The 19,446-nt window shown below is 44.4% G+C and overlaps 1 protein-coding gene across 1 annotated transcript in view; it reads left to right on the forward strand.

Annotated features, from left to right (window-relative positions):
* Positions 1 to 12,040: 12,040 nt before the first annotated feature.
* The window catches only part of LOC138351105 (uncharacterized), an 18,861-nt gene continuing 11,455 nt past the window's right edge, over positions 12,041 to 19,446 (forward strand). The window contains exons 1-2 of the mRNA XM_069302734.1: positions 12,041 to 12,124; positions 13,213 to 13,377. Coding sequence (XP_069158835.1) covers positions 12,041 to 12,124; positions 13,213 to 13,377 — 249 coding nt within the window. The remainder of the gene's footprint in view (positions 12,125 to 13,212; positions 13,378 to 19,446) is intronic.

Consider the following 19,446-nt stretch of genomic DNA (forward strand, 5'->3'; position numbering starts at 1 on the left):
TGGTCAACACCTCCACCCTGGTCAACACCTACACCCTGGTCAACACCTCCACCCTGGTCACCACCTCCACCCTGGTCAACACCTCCACCCTGGTCAACACCTCCACCCTGGTCACCACCTCCACCCTGGTCAACACCTCCACCCTGGTCAACACCTCCACCCTGGTCAACACCTACACCCTGGTCAACACCTCCACCCTGGTCAACACCTACACCCTGGTCAACACCTCCACCCTGGTCAACACCTACACCCTGGTCAACACCTACACCCTGGTCAACACCTCCACCCTGGTCAACACCTCCACCCTGGTCAACACTTCCACCCTGGTCAACACCTCCACCCTGGTCAACACCTCCACCCTGGTCAACACCTCCACCCTGGTCAACACCTCCACCCTGGTCAACACCTACACCCTGGTCAACACCTACACCCTGGTCAACACCTCCACCCTGGTCAACACCTCCACCCTGGTCACCACCTCCACCCTGGTCAACACCTCCACCCTGGTCAACACCTACACCCTGGTCAACACCTACATCCTGGTCAACACCTACACCCTGGTCAACACCTCCACCCTGGTCAACACCTCCACCCTGCTCAACACCTACAACCTGGTCAACACCTACACCCTGGTCAACACCTCCACCCTGGTCACCACCTCCACCCTGGTCAACACCTACACCCTGGTCAACACCTCCACCCTGGTCACCACCTCCACCCTGGTCAACACCTACACCCTGGTCAACACCTCCACCCTGGTCACCACCTCCACCCTGGTCAACACCTCCACCCTGGTCAACACCTCCACCCTGGTCAACACTTCCACCCTGGTCAACACCTCCACCCTGGTCAACACCTACAACCTGGTCAACACCTACACCCTGGTCAACACCTCCACCCTGGTCACCACCTCCACCCTGGTCAACACCTACACCCTGGTCAACACCTCCACCCTGGTCACCACCTCCACCCTGGTCAACACCTCCACCCTGGTCAACACCTCCACCCTGGTCAACACCTCCACCCTGGTCAACACCTACACCCTGGTCAACACCTCCACCCTGGTCAACACCTCCACCCTGGTCAACACCTACACCCTGGTCAACACCTCCACCCTGGTCAACACCTACACCCTGGTCAACACCTCCACCCTGGTCAACACCTCCACCCTGGTCAACACCTACACCCTGGTCACCACCTACACCCTGGTCAACACCTACTCCCTTCTCCCCCACCAAAACCTTTGTCGTTCAATTGTTTAATGTGTAGGAATGGTCGTACACTTTAATGAGCGCACAATAACAATAAGCGTAATTGTGCAGCTGGCACGGGGCCTGTATTGAGCACGGTGTATGTGCTGGCACGGGGCCTGTATTGAGCACGGTGTATGTGCTGGCACGGGGCCTGTATTGAGCACGGTGTATGTGCTGGCACGGGGCCTGTATTGAGCACGGTGTATGTGCTGGCACGGGGCCTGTATTGAGCACGGTGTATGTGCTGGCACGGGGCCTGTATTGAGCACGGTGTATGTGCTGGCACGGGGCCTGTATTGAGCACGGTGTATGTGCTGGCACGGGGCCTGTATTGAGCACGGTGTATGTGCTGGCACGGGGCCTGTATTGAGCACGGTGTATGTGCTGGCACGGGGCCTGTATTGAGCACGGTGTATGTGCTGGCACGGGGCCTGTATTGAGCACGGTGTATGTGCTGGCACGGGGCCTGTATTGAGCACGGTGTATGTGCTGGCACGGGGCCTGTATTGAGCACGGTGTATGTGCTGGCACGGGGCCTGTATTGAGCACGGTGTATGTGCTGGCACGGGGCCTGTATTGAGCACGGTGTATGTTCTATTTTTGTATAACGTCATCGTACAGTATCACCAACAGTGGGCTCTGTTCTTGTTACTATCTCTCTCCCACACACACTCACACATACACTTAACTTTGCGGCTGAGTGGACAGCGCTCGGGATTCGTAGTCCTATGGTCCGGGTTCGATTCCTGGCCGAGGCAGAAACAAAAGAGCAGAGTTCCTTCCACCCTGATGCTCCTGTTCACCTAGCAGTAAATAGGTACTTGGGAGTTAGACAGCTGCTACGGGCTGCTTCCTGGAGATGTGTGTGAATGTATTCACATAGTTGTATTCATCTAGTTGTGCTTGCGAGGGTTGAGCTCTGGCTCTTTCGGCCCGCCTCTCAACTGTCCATCAATTGAACACATCCGCAAGAAGCAGCTCGTAGCAGCTGTCTAACTCCCAGGTACCTATTTACTGCTAGGTAACAGGGGTAGAAGGGTGAAAGAAACTCTGCCCATTTGTTTCCGCCATCGTCGGGGATCGAACCTGAACTCTTAGAACTACGAACCTACGAACCTGTCCACTCAGCGACCAGGCACCCTAAGCACACAAGGCACTAAGTCTCCAGGTACACACACACACACACGCCGTGTGTGTGTGTGTGTGTGTGTGTGTGTGTGTGTGTGTGTGTGTGTGTGTGTGTGTGTGAGTGTGTTAGAGAAAAATATGGAGTACACATAATAGAGGAAAAAAATAGATTGGGTAGAAAGGAGGGGTCCAGGAGTAATATCTTGATTCTGCAGGCACAAATTGTAAATACATATTGTAAATATATATATGTTGTTGAATATGACCGAAAAGGTAAGATTAATAATTCTAACACGAATCTTCTCAATATTTCTAATGTTTTTCTTCACCGTCGAGGTTAATTGAAATATGAACTCTCCAAAGTCTTAAAAAACAACACAGAAATCATCGATAAATACAGCGATAGCAGGCGGCTCGACATCAGCGAGGCACTACACATCAAAAAGTCAACACCAGCAATCAACAGAAAATTAACGCATAACTACATTTTACCCACTTCAAGACCCCGTATGGGCCAATAAGCCCTCTGCAGTTGTTGTTGTTGTTTTAGATTTAGCTACTCAGGACGAAGTGTCCATGTAGCACGGGCTATGGTGAGCCCGTAAAGTTATCAGCCCTCTGGAGTTAGTTTCATTATTATGTACCCACCTCACCCAATACCCACCTCACCTAAAACTCTTGTGTCATCTCACCCAAAACGAATATAAAAGCAAGATGTAGGTTAAATGTATCTGATTACGGGCTCACTATAGCCCGTGCTACATGGACACTTTGTTCTGAGTAGCTAAATCTGAAACAACATTAAATGTATCATACACAGTGTATCAAGTGTATCATAAGTGTAGTGTTAAGTGTAAACAAGTCTTTGAGAATGCAAGAAGCTCTTACGAAACGCTTCTAGGCGTCAGACCAAAAATAAAAATGAATTTTGGAGAGTTGATATTTCAATTACCCTAGACAGTGAAGGAAAACATAAGAAATATTGAGAAGATTCGTGTTAGAATTATTAATCTTACTTTTTGGGTCATATTCAACAACATATGTTTTCAAGAAAAACTGCTGCCAAAATATACTAATAAATACGAATAGTAAATACAAGTAGTAAAAACAAATAGTACATAGAATGATCGAAGCATTAATAATGACAGATATCAATAAAGCAAGACGCTAACCGAGCGAACATAACAATAAGATACAAACTGATAATATACAAAGAAACATTTAGGAACATGAAAGGAATGTTCTGTGTGTGTGTGTGTGCTCTGCAAAGAAGCTGTGTTTTGATGTTAATTAACAAATTGCCCGTGAAAAACTTCAAAGCAGATTTACTTCGGCAATAAACATTAAAAAAAATTGAAAAAATTTGTGAAAATATAATAGATAACGTCTAAGCCGTTCAACGACCATGTTTATCAATAACTAGGCTTTCCAATAACCAGGTTTTTCAATATCCAGGCTTTTCAATAACCAGACTTTTCAATAACCAGGCTTTTCAATAACCAGGCTTTTCAATAACCAGGCTTTTCAATGACCAGACTTTTCAAAACCAGAGTTTTCAATAACCAGACTTTTCAATAACCAGGCTTTTCAATAATAAAGGCTTTTCAATAACCAGACTTTTCAATAACCAGACTTTTCAATAACCAGGATTTTCAATGACCAGACTTTTCAATAATCAGACTTTTCAATAACCAGACTTTTCAATAATCAGACTTTTCAATAACCAGGCTTTTCAATAACTAGGCTTTTCAATAACCAGGCTTTTCAATAACCAGACTTTTCAATAACCAGACTTTTCAATAACCAGAATTTTCAATAACCAGACTTTTCATAAACCAAGCTTTTCAATAACAAGGTTTTTCAATAATAAGACATTTTATTAACCAGGCTTTTCAATAATAAGACTTTTTAATAACCAGGCTTTTCAATAAATAGGCTTTTTAAAAACGAGGCTTCTCAATAGTGAGACTTATAATAACCAGGCTTTTCAATAATAAGACTTTTAATAAACAGGCTTTTCAATACCAGTCTTTTAAATAACCAGGCTTTTCAATTATAAGACTTTAATAACCAGACTTTTCAATAACGAGGCTTTTCAATAATGAGACTTTTTAATAACCAGACTTTTCAATAACGAGGCTTCAATAATGAGACTTTTTAATAACCAGACTTTTCAATAACGAGGCTTTTCAATAATGAGACTTTTTAATAACCAGACTTTTCAATAACCAGGCTTTTCAATAATAAGACTTTAATAACGAGGCGTTTCAATAACCAGGCTTTTCAATAAAAAGACTTTTAAAAAACGAGGCTTTTCAATAAAGAGATATTTCAATAACCAGGCTGTTCATTAACCATGTTTGTCATTGTCCATGTCTATCAATGTCCATGTTTGTCAATGTCCATGTTTGTCAATGTCCATGTCTATCAATGTCCATGTTTGTCAATGTCCATGTTTGTCAATGTCCATGTCTGTCAATGTCCATGTTTGTCAATGTCAATGTTTGTCAATGTCCATGTTTGTCAATGTCCATGTCTGTCAATGTCCATGTTTGTCAATGTCAATGTTTGTCAATGTCCATGTTTGTCAATGTCAATGTATGACAGAATCAGGTTGTGTTTAAAGGTCATATATGCTGTTTATTGGACTCTTGCTGTTTGTGCAATGACAGGTGCCTAGAAAGAGATGTTATTATCTTGCCTATATATCGAGGCAAGATAACAAGATGTCATTATGGTCTTGCCAATATATTAAGATCATTGATGTCTTGCCTATATATTGAGATCGTTGGGGCTGACCCTCCACAAGTGGGCATGTATATGTTTAGACTATATTATCATATATCTACATTATCTATATATCTAGGTGTGTATACACCCAGCAGGAAGGCCAGGTGTAGGTGCTCTTGTAAATATCTTTATTATTAAAAATAAAACTATATTTTTATTTCAATCGTTTCGTCTAAAATTAATGTTTTTGTTAATTCATCGAAAGTGTAATTGAATATTATTATTGTTTATTATTATTATTATTATTATTATTATTATTATTATTATTATTATCATTATTCTGAAACACAAGTTGATATCGTCCGAAATTTGAACGTTCGCCACCGTTCGCAATCAATTCCGAACACCACAAATTGTGATAATACGAGCCTTTGAAAAGTTAATTCTTTAATTTAAACATCAATGCTCTGAACTTTTAATACTTTTCTCATTTGGTAACACTGTCCATCCACTCTCTCTCTCCCCCTCACCCCCACACCTAATACACCCCCCTCCCTCCATTTCCCAATCACACCTACAACCAATCCCTGTACACCTGACTTCTTCCCCCCCATCTCCATCCATCCACCCTCCCCCCATCTCCATTCATCCACCCCCTTACCCACCCCCCCAAAAAACAATTCAAGCTTATGTATGACTCATTTATGAAATACTCATTTACATATGAAGTACACATTTATGAATTACTCATTTATTTATGAATTACTCATTAATTACCATTATTACTCATTTCTTTTTATTGTGAGGTAATTGTTGTATAGCATCCAGGTGTATTTTGGAGGAAGGAATACAGGAGAGACGTCATCGTTCTCTCTGATTTACGAGGCTTTAAGCACATGTTTTGGAGTAGGTGTGTAGGGCAGGTCTGTTAGTGTAGGTGTGTTGGGCATGTGTGTGAGTGTACGTGTGTGAGGCATGTGTGTGAGTGTAGGTGTGTGAGGCATGTGTGTGAGTGTAGGTGTGTGGGGCTGGTGTGGGAGTGTAGGTGTGTGAGGCTGGTATGTGAGTGTAGGTGTGTGGGGCATGTGTGTGAGTGTAGGTGTGTGAGGGCATGTGTGTGAGTGTAGGTGTGTGAGGCATGTGTGTGTGTAGGTGTGTGGGGCTGGTGTGTGAGTGTAGGTGTGTGAGGCTGGTGTGTGAGTATAGGTGTGTGAGGTTGGTGTGTGAGTGTAGGTGTGTGGGGCATGTGTGTGAGTGTAGGTGTGTGAGGGCATGTGTGTGGGGCTGGTGTGGGAGTGTAGGAGTGTGGGGCTGGTGTGTGAGTGTAGGTGTGTGAGGCATGTGTGTGAGTGTAGGTGTGTGGGGCTGGTGTGGGAGTGTAGGAGTGTGGGGCTGGTGTGTGAGTGTAGGTGTGTGAGGCATGTGTGTGAGTGTAGGTGTGTGGGGCTGGTGTGGGAGTGTAGGAGTGTGGGGCTGGTGTGTGAGTGTAGGAGTGTGGGGCTGGTGTGTGAGTGTAGGTGTGTGAGGCATGTGTGTGAGTGTAGGTGTGTGGGGCTGGTGTGGGAGTGTAGGAGTGTGGGGCTGGTGTGTGAGTGTAGGTGTGTGAGGCTGGTGTGTGAGTGTAGGTGTGTGGGGCTGGTGTGTGAGTGTAGGAGTGTGGGGCTGGTGTGTGAGTGTAGGTGTGTGAGGCTGGTGTGTGAGTGTAGGTGTGTGGGGCTGGTGTGTGAGTGTAGGAGTGTGGGGCTGGTGTGTGAGTGTAGGTGTGTGAGTGTAGGTGTGTGGGGCTGGTGTGTGAGTGTAGGTGTGTGGGGCTGGTGTGTGAGTGTAGGAGTGTGGGGCTGGTGTGTGAGTGTAGGTGTGTGAGGCTGGTGTGTGAGTGTAGGTGTGTTGGGCATGTGTGTGAGTATAGGTGTGTGAGGGCATGTGTGTGAGTGTAGGTGTGTGAGGCATGTGTGTGAGTGTAGGTGTGTGGGGCTGGTGTGGGAGTGTAGGAGTGTGGGGCTGGTGTGTGAGTGTAGGTGTGTGGGGCTGGTGTGTGAGTGTAGGTCTGTGGGGCTGGTGTGTGAGTGTAGGTGTGTGGGGCTGGTGTGTGAGTGTAGGTGTGTGGGGCTGGTGTGTGAGTGTAGGTGTGTGGGGCTGGTGTGTGAGTGTAGGTGTGTGAGGCATGTGTGTGAGTGTAGGTGTGTGAGGCATGTGCGTGAGTGTAGGTGTGTGGGGCATGTGCGTGAGAGTAGGTGTGTGGGGCATGTGTGTGAGAGTAGGTGTGTGGGGCTGGTGTGTGAGTGTAGGTGTGTGGGGCTGGTGTGTGAATGTAGGTGTGTGGGGCTGGTGTGTGAGTGTAGGTGTGTGGGGCTGGTGTGTGAGTGTAGGTGTGTGAGGCATGTGTGTGTGTGTGTAGGTGTGTGGGGCATGTGTGTGAGTGTAGGTGTGTGAGGCATGTGTGTGAGTGTAGGTGTGTGAGGCATGTGTGTGAGTGTAGGTGTGTGAGGCGTGTGTGTGAGTGTAGGTGTGTGAGGCATGTGTGTGAGTGTAGGTGTGTGGGGCATGTGTGTTAGTGTAGGTGTGTGAGGCATGTGTGTGAGTGTAGGTGTATTGCGCATGTGTGTGAGTGTAGGTGTGTGGGACATGTGTGTAAGTGTAGGTGTGTGGGGCATGTGTGTTAGTGTAGGTGTGTGGGGTATGTGTGTGAGTGTAGGTGTGTGGAGCATGTGTGTGAGTGCAGGTGTGTAGGTCATGTGTGAGAGGGTAGGTGTGTGTGTGGGGGGGGGGGGAGGGAACGAGTGTTCATTCTCACTGTATCTACGCGGATCGTCCTTCAGCTCCTGAACTCCGCCTCTTAATCACTATTCAACTGGATAAGTAATTCACCGAGCAATTAAGCAACCACCAACGAAACCTCTACATCTTACAACAACCATGGCGGCTTAGTTTACATTTGTTTACCACCTTGTAAACTTCACAACCCGAGGTTATTATTATCAACAAGCTCGTATCAAGTGCTTCGCAGCTCATAAATGTGGAGAGATGTACAGGTTTCGTCAATGGGCGCGCGTATATGCTTGGTGAATCCTGGGGCTTGTGTATTTAATCCACTCAGACTCGAGGAGCGCTTCTTGGAGTGCCACTTGTGTTCAATCAACCTGTTCTTTCACACCTCAGGCAGCGTCATCATTCCGAGGGCACATGAAGATAGCAGAAAAAACTATGGGAAAAAAAATTATCCAACGCAAAACACTGAGAAGTGATGAAGAGATCAACGAAAAATTAGAAGATTTATTACTGAATCAGTTTGTGATCATTAAGAAAATATTAGATATATCGCGGGGAGATTAAATAGTGGCAACACGGAGGATAGATAACGGAAAGATAATGGTATATATTGAGAGCAAGATTGCATAGATGAAAGATTAGATAGAGGAAAGATACTGGAAAGACAATGTCAGCAGGAAAAGTTATTTGATAGACCCCAAAGAGACTTATTAAGACATTAGTTAAGTCGAAATGAAATGGGGGAATCAAGTGGGAAGAAAGACAGAAGCAACAGGAAATGGACCTGATAAGACAGGAAGGATAAAATCGGTAGAAGGAAAGGAGAAAGAGGCACAAAAACTTAAGAGGGACAGAAATAAAGACTTGAAACCGTCAGAGGAGAACGACAAAGAACACCATTGCAAAGACTAGCACCGGAAGCCCTTGGCCAAGGAAGTGGAACACTGAATAAAGTGGTGACCGGAACCTCTGTCACTAAAGTGGAGATCGGAACCTCTGTCACTAAAGTGGTGACCGGAACCTCTGTCACTAAAGTGGAGACCGGAACCTCTGTCACTAAAGTGGAGATCGGAACCTCTGTCACTAAAGTGGAGACCGGAACCTCTGTCACTAAAGTGGGGACCAGAACCTCTGTCACTAAAGTGGCGACCGGAACCTCTGTCACTAAAGTGGTGACCGGAACCTCTGTCACTAAAGGAGGAAGAAAGGACGGGGAGAAAGAGCCCTGCCACTGGAAGGAGACGGATATAGTGAGGACATCCGTGATATAGAGAGACGGATATAGTGAGGACATCCGTGATATAGAGAGACGGATATAGTGAGGACATCCGTGATATAGAGAGACGGATATAGTGAGGACATCCGTGATAAAGAGAGACGGATATAGTGAGGACATCCGTGATATAGAGAGACGGATATAGTGAGGACATCCGTGATATAGAGAGACGGATATAGTGAGGACATCCGTGATATAGAGAGACGGATATAGTGAGGACATCCGTGATATAGAGAGACGGATATAGTGAGGACATCCGTGATAAAGAGAGACGGATATAGTGAGGACATCCGTGATATAGAGAGACGGATATAGTGAGGACATCCGTGATATAGAGAGACGGATATAGTGAGGACATCCGTGATATAGAGAGACGGATATAGTGAGGACATCCGTGATATAGAGAGACGGATATAGTGAGGACATCCGTGATATAGAGAGACGGATATAGTGAGGACATCCGTGATATAGAGAGACGGATATAGTGAGGACATCCGTGATATAGAGAGACGGATATAGTGAGGACATCCGTGATATAGAGAGACGGATATAGTGAGGACATCCGTGATAAAGAGAGACGGATATAGTGAGGACATCCGTGATATAGAGAGACGGATATAGTGAGGACATCCGTGATATAGAGAGACGGATATAGTGAGGACATCCGTGATATAGAGAGACGGATATAGTGAGGACATCCGTGATATAGAGAGACGGATATAGTGAGGACATCCGTGATATAGAGAGACGGATATAGTGAGGACATCCGTGATATAGAGAGACGGATATAGTGAGGACATCCGTGATATAGAGAGACGGATATAGTGAGGACATCCGTGATATAGAGAGACGGATATAGTGAGGACATCCGTGATATAGAGAGACGGATATAGTGAGGACATCCGTGATATAGAGAGACGGATATAGTGAGGACATCCGTGATATAGAGAGACGGATATAGTGAGGATATAGTATAGCACAGACACTGGAACAAGAAAATAGGCTCAAGAGGAACAGACGAGGGACTGAGATTAGAATGAGAAGAGCTAGAAAGATTAATAACAGTGGAAATATATATATTAGACGGAGGACGAAAATATGTTGGAAAGAGAGACAGAGAAAAGGGCATTGAGGACCGAAATGAGAAAGTATCTATTATGTAGACACTACAGAGAGGGCGGTACACCCAGCTTCTAGTATACACTGATAGTTTACATGTGTGCTTGGCTATATGTTCAGGACTAATGTAAACTCGTTGGTCAGAAAGCAATTGTTGTAGCCTTAAGAACCCTCCAGAGGTTGACATATCTTATGTCCAACACCAACCAACCACAATTATCAACACCACCCCTCCCCCATCCTATTTTTCTAGCTAATAGGCCCTAGTCATAAACATTCTCCGTTGCAACGTACTTCAAAGAGTTTTACCATTTATATTGTTTTAAATTTTCAAGATTCATTCCGTTCTATGTCTCCTTGTTGGTGTTCCGTTATGATAAGATCCTTATCTTTGTGTGTTCCTCTAGTTTATGTAGCTTCCATCACTTTATAATCGACGAACTCAAGATCTCTGAACAAATTAAAACACGAACAAATGGATGTAGCCTGAATAAGGCTGTTATTCAGGAAATACAATGGGAAAATCCTGGGTCATAATAGCGGCGTAGGACGCTGGTTAGGTTAGAGGCTCGGTTATACGAGCATGTAATTGGCTGAGCAATGGGAAGAAATAGGAAGACCTTATAGAAATAAAGGAAATAGGAACACAGCCTTGCTAATCGATTTTCTGTACCTTTTCCCCATAGTTTGGTTTTAAGCCCTATGTGGCGCTTTTCGCACAATCCTTCAGCAGGATTTACCATATTTATTTTCGTCATCTGTTCCTTAAATTCATGTATATACAGTCTCCTACGAGCGTATTTTTTATTTTTTTATTTGCGTATTCGTTCTGAACTTGATATATTTAATTGTTTTCATCTATCCATGCCCCCCCCCCCCTCCTCCTCACAAAATCAACGACGTAGGAAAATAAATTATGTTATTACTAGAATGAAATGCAAACTAACTATATATATATATATATATATATATATATATATATATATATATATATATATATATACCAAACACACACATTGGGGCGTAATAATATTGCTCTCGACCACCACATGCATATCTAGGTAAGGAAGTCATTCATAGATGAATATATACATATGTATTTGCGCGCATGAAGATGAGTACACAAGTACACCTACCTCAACTCCCGTCGGCTGCGGCAATCAGAGGCACTGCGCTGCGCCTGAGTACCCAGGATTGTGTTGTTAGATGGAACCTCGTGGACTTCAATGGCGAGCAATCCTGCCCGTCTCTCCTATCATGTTACCACAGTGGCGACGGGCCATGGTCTTGTCCGGCACCATTAGCTATGATACGTGACATTGGCCATGATTGATATGTCTGTTTCAAACCCCCTAAGGGAGATGGGGAGGGGCAGGGACGGATGAGGTGTTGGCGGGAGGAGAGAGGGGGGAAAGGGGGGTTTTAAGGGGTAGGGGTGGTTGTCTTCGTCGGTGTTTGGTCCCTAGGGAAATATTGTACTTGAATGACGTTGAAAGGCTTTAATGAAATTAGTAACAGGGTAAGCTGACAAGACGGGAGTCAAAGGTCTACGTAGATTATGTCTTCCTACTTCTTGGAGAACAGAGGGAGGTACTGATAGGCTCACGATGATGGTTGAAGGAGGAAGAGGAGGAGGAGCAGGAGAAGGAAGTAGGGAAAAGGGAGGTGGAAGAGAAGGGAAGGGTGGGGAAGGAAGGAAGGAAGGGAAATGGAAAGGGGATCCACTGAAATGTCACCTGGTTCTCACGATAGCAACATTTTCAACATGATGCTTGCCTCCACAGCCCGAGCCCGCGAGTCTCGTCTTCAGAGCGTCGAAGAAGTCACCGGTACTGAAAGAGCAGCGTCAGTACGGCCTCGACGAACAACATCACTTTAAAACACGAAATATGGCGTTGCTTAGCGTTGCTTGATTCTAAGAGCGAACGGGACGGCGGGACGTCAGCTGCTGCTGGATACGACTGCTAGTAACGCATTAACGTACAAGGGCTGAGAATTGGACATGAAGGGCCGTTGGTATTGACGTTCGATCTGTTATTTCGAGACCCCAGTCAACGAAGCAGAGGCGTTGAAGATGTCGCTGCTAGAGATGACTGTGAGGGAGGGGGATTAGACTTTCAATTTGGGTGCAAGTCAGGGTAGTTCCTATAGTTTCCGTGTCACACTACTTGTCGTGTGACCCTACTCGTTCTCACTACTGCACACAGTTCCCGCTCCTCACCAAGCGACCTCTTACGTCTATAACCAGCCAAACATAAACAACTTTTCTGTAGTGGCCCCGAGAGCTTTTTTCTAACAGCCCGAACAAACACAAGAATTTATTACTCTCTCAAACTATTTTTTTCTTAATATGAACAACTTCATTTAACTACCAATTTATTTAAGTGGGCTCAAGACGTTTTCATTGATAACTTCTCCACAGTTTCTTTACAAAGTTCTGTAACTCTGATCTATTATATCTATTATGCTAAGGCCCAGCAACTCTATTTCTGAAAAATTGCTTATTTGGTTACAAAAACCCACTATTTGTATCTCTAATCAAGAATTATCACTTTCCACATCTGTAGATTATAAATTACCCATATATATATATATATATATATATATATATATATATATATATATATATATATATATATATATATATATATATATATATATATATAATGGGGCTTATTTCAAAGCGTTCATTTACACTTGTTTTGTTTTCATGATGTTAACATGTAAGTATTCTTTCTAAGACACATTTCCTCATTCTTGGGCCACTTTCATCTAAGCACTGATAGTTCTCATCGTCATCCTTTACTTAGTTCTTCGAAATAAACAGTTTCATAACTTGTAATCAATTCTATTTAATTCTCAATTTAGTTTTTAAGGTCGCCTATACAATTTTGATTATATTAACATGACACATGACCACAATACATTTACGTCAAGACTCTTGATGAAAAGACACTTGACCTCAAGGAACTTGACTCTAAAATACCCTTCTTCAAGGCACTTGGCACTAAGGCACTTGACCTCATTATAATTCACTATACAAATATTTACCTCAAGGCATTTGACATCAAGGCACTTGACCTCAAGGCATTTGACATCAAGGTACTTTGACCTCAAAGCTTATGAACCATGTGTAGTGTTCAGAGGCCAGATTCACGAAAGTACTTACGAACCTGTACATCTTTTCTCAATCTCTGGCGGCTTTGTTTCCAATTATTAAACAGTTAATGAGCCGCGAAGTACCTGGAGGCTGTTTACAACAATAACAACAATTGAAAGGGAAGTTTTCATGCTTGTAAACTGTTTAATGAATGTAACCAAAGCCGTCAAAGATCGAGGAAAGATGTACACGTTCGTAAGTGCTTGCGTAAGTGCTTTCGTGAATCTGGCCCCAGGTGTGAAATGACGTGTTCTGATATCCCGTGTGAAAGGTTGGGGTATGTTGCTGGTGTTTTGATTCCCCGTGAGTAGTGTTGTGCATGTGGCTCGTGTTCTGATCTCCCGTGAGTAGTGATGAGCATGTGACTGGTGTCCTGATCTCCCGTGAGTAGAGTTGAGCATGTGACTGGTGTTCTGATTTCCCGTGTGAAGAGTTGGGGTATGGTGATGATGATCAGATCCACCGGTTGTAATGGTACATCGTGTATCGAAGGTGAGAAAGATCAGGAAATGTGGACGCGATTGGTGGTTTATGTGTTGAAGGAAGAATGATATATTTTGACACAATATCACAAATATATCAATATCATATATTGACTACTCACATACGATGTTTTTGAAATGAAGAAATTTTAAAACTAAACACTTCATAAAAAACTCTTACACAACTTAATCCATTACTTTAAATCAATAAAATGTCCAAAAATTTACAAAATATAACTTAGAACACACTTAATTGAGCCCATATTTACCAATGTTTGAAATCTAAATTCACCCAAAAACCAAGCCCCTATCATAATTGTAAATAATATTTAGTTATACATACATCATACCTACTCTAAAATAATATATATATATATATATATATATATATATATATATATATATATATATATATATATATATATATATATATATATATATATATATATATATAAGAAGATGAGCTAGACTGGACGTCCGTAGGATAAAGTTAACGATGGTAGTAAAAATGAGGTGGATCAAATTTATAGAGATAATACACTAGAATTTAAATGTCCTGTTCGACATGTACAGGTGAAGATTCTTCCAAGATGAAGGAGAAAAATACAACCAGGAGGGATTGAAAGTCAATTAGAAGCAGGTGATTAAGGGTCAAATAGAAGCAGGTGGTTAATGATCAATAACACGGTGAAGATTTCGGGGTTAGATAAAAGCAAGAGGTTAAAGGTTATTTCACAGCTGGAAGTTAAGGGTCAGATTCAATCTAGGCGGTTAAGGGTCAGATACAAGCAAAGGGGTTAAGGGTCAGATACAATCAAAAGGGTTACGGGTCAGATACCAGCAAAGGGGTTAAGGGTCAGATACAATCAAAAGGGTTACGGGTCAGATACCAGCAAAGGGGTCAAAGGGGTTAAGGGTCAGATATGATCAAACGGTTAAGGGTCAGATACAAGCAAGGGGTTAAGGGTCAGATTGAAGCAAGGAGGTAAGGGTCAGATTCAAGCAAGGGGTTAAGGGTCAGATACAAACAAGGATCTAAGGGTCAAACATAAAGTGAAGGGTAAAAAAAAGGTGTAAAAGAATTCTCAGTTTCTCTGTTGTTCATAAGAGTTTCTTGAAGTGTTCACAGGAGAATGTGGAAAGTTCGGAGGAGAAAAGTTCACAAGTGTTCACACAAGGAGCTGGGAATGGTTACAACAGTGTGTGGGCCAGTGTTCTCGTCTTCCCGAGAGAACTTGAGAGTGTTCATCAGTCTAAAAGGTGTTCATCAGTCTAAAAGGTGTTCATCAGTCTAAAAGGTGTTCATCCGTCTAAAAGGTGTTCATCAGTCTAAAAGGTGTTCATCAGTCTAAAAGGAGTTCATCAATCGAGGCTCTTGTTCACAAGAACCTGTGTGTGTGTGTGTGTGTGTGTGTGTGTGTGTGTGTGTGTGTGTGTGTGTGTGTGTGTGTGTGTGTGCGCGCGTATGTGCGAGCGCACTTGTGTGGGCGTAATGACGTGCGCATGTGAGTGGGTGTGAAGGCTGTGCGCAAGTGTGTATAGATGTACTGCTGCACGCACATGTCTGCGTGTGTTGACTGAGGAGTGTGCGTGCGTGGGTAAGGGGGGGGATAGGGGGAGAGGGGCGTTCGTGCGTGTGTTTGTGTGTGGTGCGAGGAGTGTGTGTGTGTGTTGTGCGAGGCGTGTGTGTGTGTGTGTGGTGCGAGGAGTGTGTGTGTGTGTGTGTGTGTGTGTGTGTGTGTGTGTGTGTGTGTGTGTGTGTGTGTGTGTGTGTGTGTGTGGTGCGAGGAGTGTGTGTGTGTGTTGTGCGAGGCGTGTGTGTGTGTGTGTGGTGCGAGGAGTGTGTGTGTGTGTGTGTGTGTGTGTGTGTGTGTGTGTGGTGCGAGGAGTGTGTGTGTGTGTGTGTGTGTTTGTGTGTGTGTGTGTGTGTGTGTGTGTGTGTGTGTGTGTGTGTGTGTGTGTGTGTGTGTGTGTGTGTGTGTGTGTGTGTGTGTGTGGTGCGAGGAGTGTGTGTGTGTGTGTGTGGTGTGAAGCGTGTGTGTGGTGTGAAGCGTGTGAGTGTGTGTGTGTGTGTGGTGTGAAGCGTGTGTGTGGTGTGAAGCGTGTGTGTGGTGTGAAGCGTGTGTGTGTGTGTGTGTGTGTGTGTGAGTGTGTGTGTGTGTGTGTGTGTGTGTGTGTGTGTGTGTGTGTGTGTGTGTGTGTATGTATGCGCACGTGAGTATAGCGCAGGGCGTGTGCGAGGTATGAGGTTCATCCGTTACATGTCACGAGGCGTGTATTAGTGGGCGTGTGCAGGGGCGGGGCGTGGCTTGTGTGGGTGGGGAGAATGGCGTGTGGGCATGGGGTTGGGGGGGTGGGTGTGTTGGTGGATGGGGGGTGTTACGAGGACCGACAGAGGGAGCTGGGTAGAGGAGGGAGGGGGGGGGGGGGGGAACACTTCACCTGTTGCTGCAGAGAATCAACAAGTGAGGGGGCTCCTAGTCTCCACCATCCCCCCCCCCCTCCACCTCTCTTCCACCCCCACCGCCCCCCATCTCCCCCACATCACAACCTCCTCCCACACTTTCATCTTCGAGCCGCAAAACACCTTTGATTACAAGCTGCCTATTTTTCAACTTTAATCCCGCAATTTTGCAACTTCGCACGGATTAGGAGACCTTTTTTTTTTCTTTTAGTGCTTTTAGAGATGACATGCTTTTTTAGAGGGCACTCTGGCCTCGGTACTCTGGCCCAGGCACTCTGGCACTCTGGCCCTTACAGCTGCGCACCGTGGGACAATCGGAACACAAGAGGCTATGGGTGGGAGCTGCGCGGGGAGACGTGCTTCCCCTTCCGCGACCACCGCGATACTAAACCAACAGGTGGCAGCCTAGTCCTTTATATATATACATCCTTCAGGGGGGAGGCGACCCCCCCCCGCCCTCTCCTTGTCCCCAATACACCCACTGATTGGGTTATTGGGCTCTCCGTGTATACACACCACTCCTTTGTCATGTCGTGTATACATCTGTATATCTGTCGTATTAGTGCGGAGCAACAGTTTTTATGTATGGCCATGTATACAAGTCGTTTTTGATAATTGCTATAATAAATGCATTCTATACTATTTGTACAAGGATGGTCTGTGTGTCATGAATTAGCGATTGCCTTTATGTCATAAATTCAAATAATGCATGCATAAGATATATATATATATATATATATATATATATATATATATATATATATATATATATATATATATATATATAACTGAAAACTCACACCCCAGAAGTGACTCGAACCCATACTCCCAGGAGCCACGCAACTGGTATGTACAAGACGCCTTAATCCACTTGACCATCACGACCGGACAAAATGAGGTGATAGCCGAGGCTATTTGAACCACCCCACCGCCGGCACTCGGATGGGGTGTGAGTTTTCAGTTGCATATTGTCCTGGGGACCATTCAGGCTAGTTCGCATTTGTGTTCCTCACGTGTGCCCCAAAGAATGAGGTGATTTGGTAAAATGCTATGCCCAAGATTACTATCCGAGTGCCGGCGGTGGGGTGGTTCAAATAGCCTCGGCTATCACCTCATTTTGTCCGGTCGTGATGGTCAAGTGGATTAAGGCGTCTTGTACATACCAGTTGCGTGGCTCCTGGGAGTATGGGTTCGAGTCACTTCTGGGGTGTGAGTTTTCAGTTGCATATTGTCCTGGGGACCATTCAGGCTTGTTTGCATTTGTGTTCCTCACGTGTGCCCCAAAGAATGAGGTGATTTGGTAAAATGCTATGCCCAAGATTACTATCCGAGTGCCGGCGGTGGGGTGGTTCAAATAGCCTCGGCTATCACCTCATTTTGTCCGGTCGTGATGGTCAAGTGGATTAAGGCGTCTTGTACATACCAGTTGCGTGGCTCCTGGGAGTATGGGTTCGAGTCACTTCTGGGGTGTGAGTTTTCAGTTGCATATTGTCCTGGGGACCATTCAGGCTTGTTCGCATTTGTGTTCCTCACGTGTGCCCCAAAGAATGAGGTGATTTGGTAAAATGCTATGCCCAAGATTACTATCCGAGTGCCGGCGGTGGGGTGGTTCAAATAGCCTCGGCTATCACCTCATTTTGTCCGGTCGTGATGGTCAAGTGGATTAAGGCGTCTTGTACATACCAGTTGCGTGGCTCCTGGGAGTATGGGTTCGAGTCACTTCTGGGGTGTGAGTTTTCAGTTGCATATTGTCCTGGGGACCATTCAGGCTTGTTCGCATATATATATATATATATATATATATATATAAATGAAAGTGTCAGACCACGGAGGAAGAATTGAAACAGGAATTTCCTTAAGTACTTTCGTCTATTAATACACCTTTCGTACATTAATATATGATTCCTTCTGAAGATTTATTAATTTACGAAAGTACTTAAGGAAATTTCTGTTTCAATTCTTCGTCCGTGGTCTGATACTGTCATTTATATATATATATATATATATACCCTAACATATTCCCAGCATATTCGTCGGGTACAGAGTTTTATTTTAAAAGGAAAATTACCTTTCTCTCTCACACACACCCAATATTCCTTCCCAAATACACCAACCACAACAATCCTTCCCAAACACTCACGATTCGCTTTCGACGATTCATGAACGCGATAATAACAGTGTGATACAAAAGTTTAGAGCAACACAATTCCAACAGACTGCAAAAATACATAAATAAAACAGACGAAAGCAGGAAAGAAAACGGAAAAAAATACAAAACCTAAGCAAGGAAAATCGGGAAAAAACTCGACCAATTAGATACACATAAAAATTGAACTTTAAATTATTCTATACAGAGGGACCTGAAAGATCAATATATATACATATAAATATATGTAAATTTTATGGTGATATAGACCCATGGGATATATAGAACAATGATGGCCATATCACCATAAAAACACACCAAGTATGCTTAGAAAGGGGAAAATGCAATTGAACTGAATTGAAGGCATTTGTATACACAGAAATGTTTAAACTGTCATTAGACAATTGAGGAAATTAGTATTTGAGATGACCCCACCCTATTAGACCCCGCTCACCCTGACTCAGGGATCTCAATCTCGTCCACCTAGCTCTGTACTCTCCCTAACACCAGCTTCCCCTTATTCACCTATTGGGACTCAGGTCCCTAATCATTTACCCCTTTGCCCCGTGTCAATAGTGGTGTCACTCCCTGCGACACCATATTGACCTCTCGTTTCTACTCTAATCCATATGCTTTCACTCTGTGTCAATCCCTCCCTCACTCATTCCCTCTCCCGCTTCTCCCTCCGTTCCTTGTCTCTCACTCAGTCTTCCCTCCTTCTGTCCCTCCCTATCCCTCCCTCTGTTCTTCCATACCTACCTACCTCCCTTTCTTACTTGCTCAATCCGTACCTTACCCTTTTCTTCCTCCCTCCCTTACTACGTCCGCCCGCCCCCACAATCCTCCCTCTCTCCCTACAAACCTCCCTCCCTCCCTACAATCCTCCCTCTCTCCCTACAATCCTCCCTCGCTCCCTACA

Source organism: Procambarus clarkii, chromosome 48 (assembly GCF_040958095.1).
Source record: "Procambarus clarkii isolate CNS0578487 chromosome 48, FALCON_Pclarkii_2.0, whole genome shotgun sequence".
NCBI classification, from domain to species: Eukaryota; Metazoa; Arthropoda; class Malacostraca; order Decapoda; family Cambaridae; genus Procambarus; species Procambarus clarkii.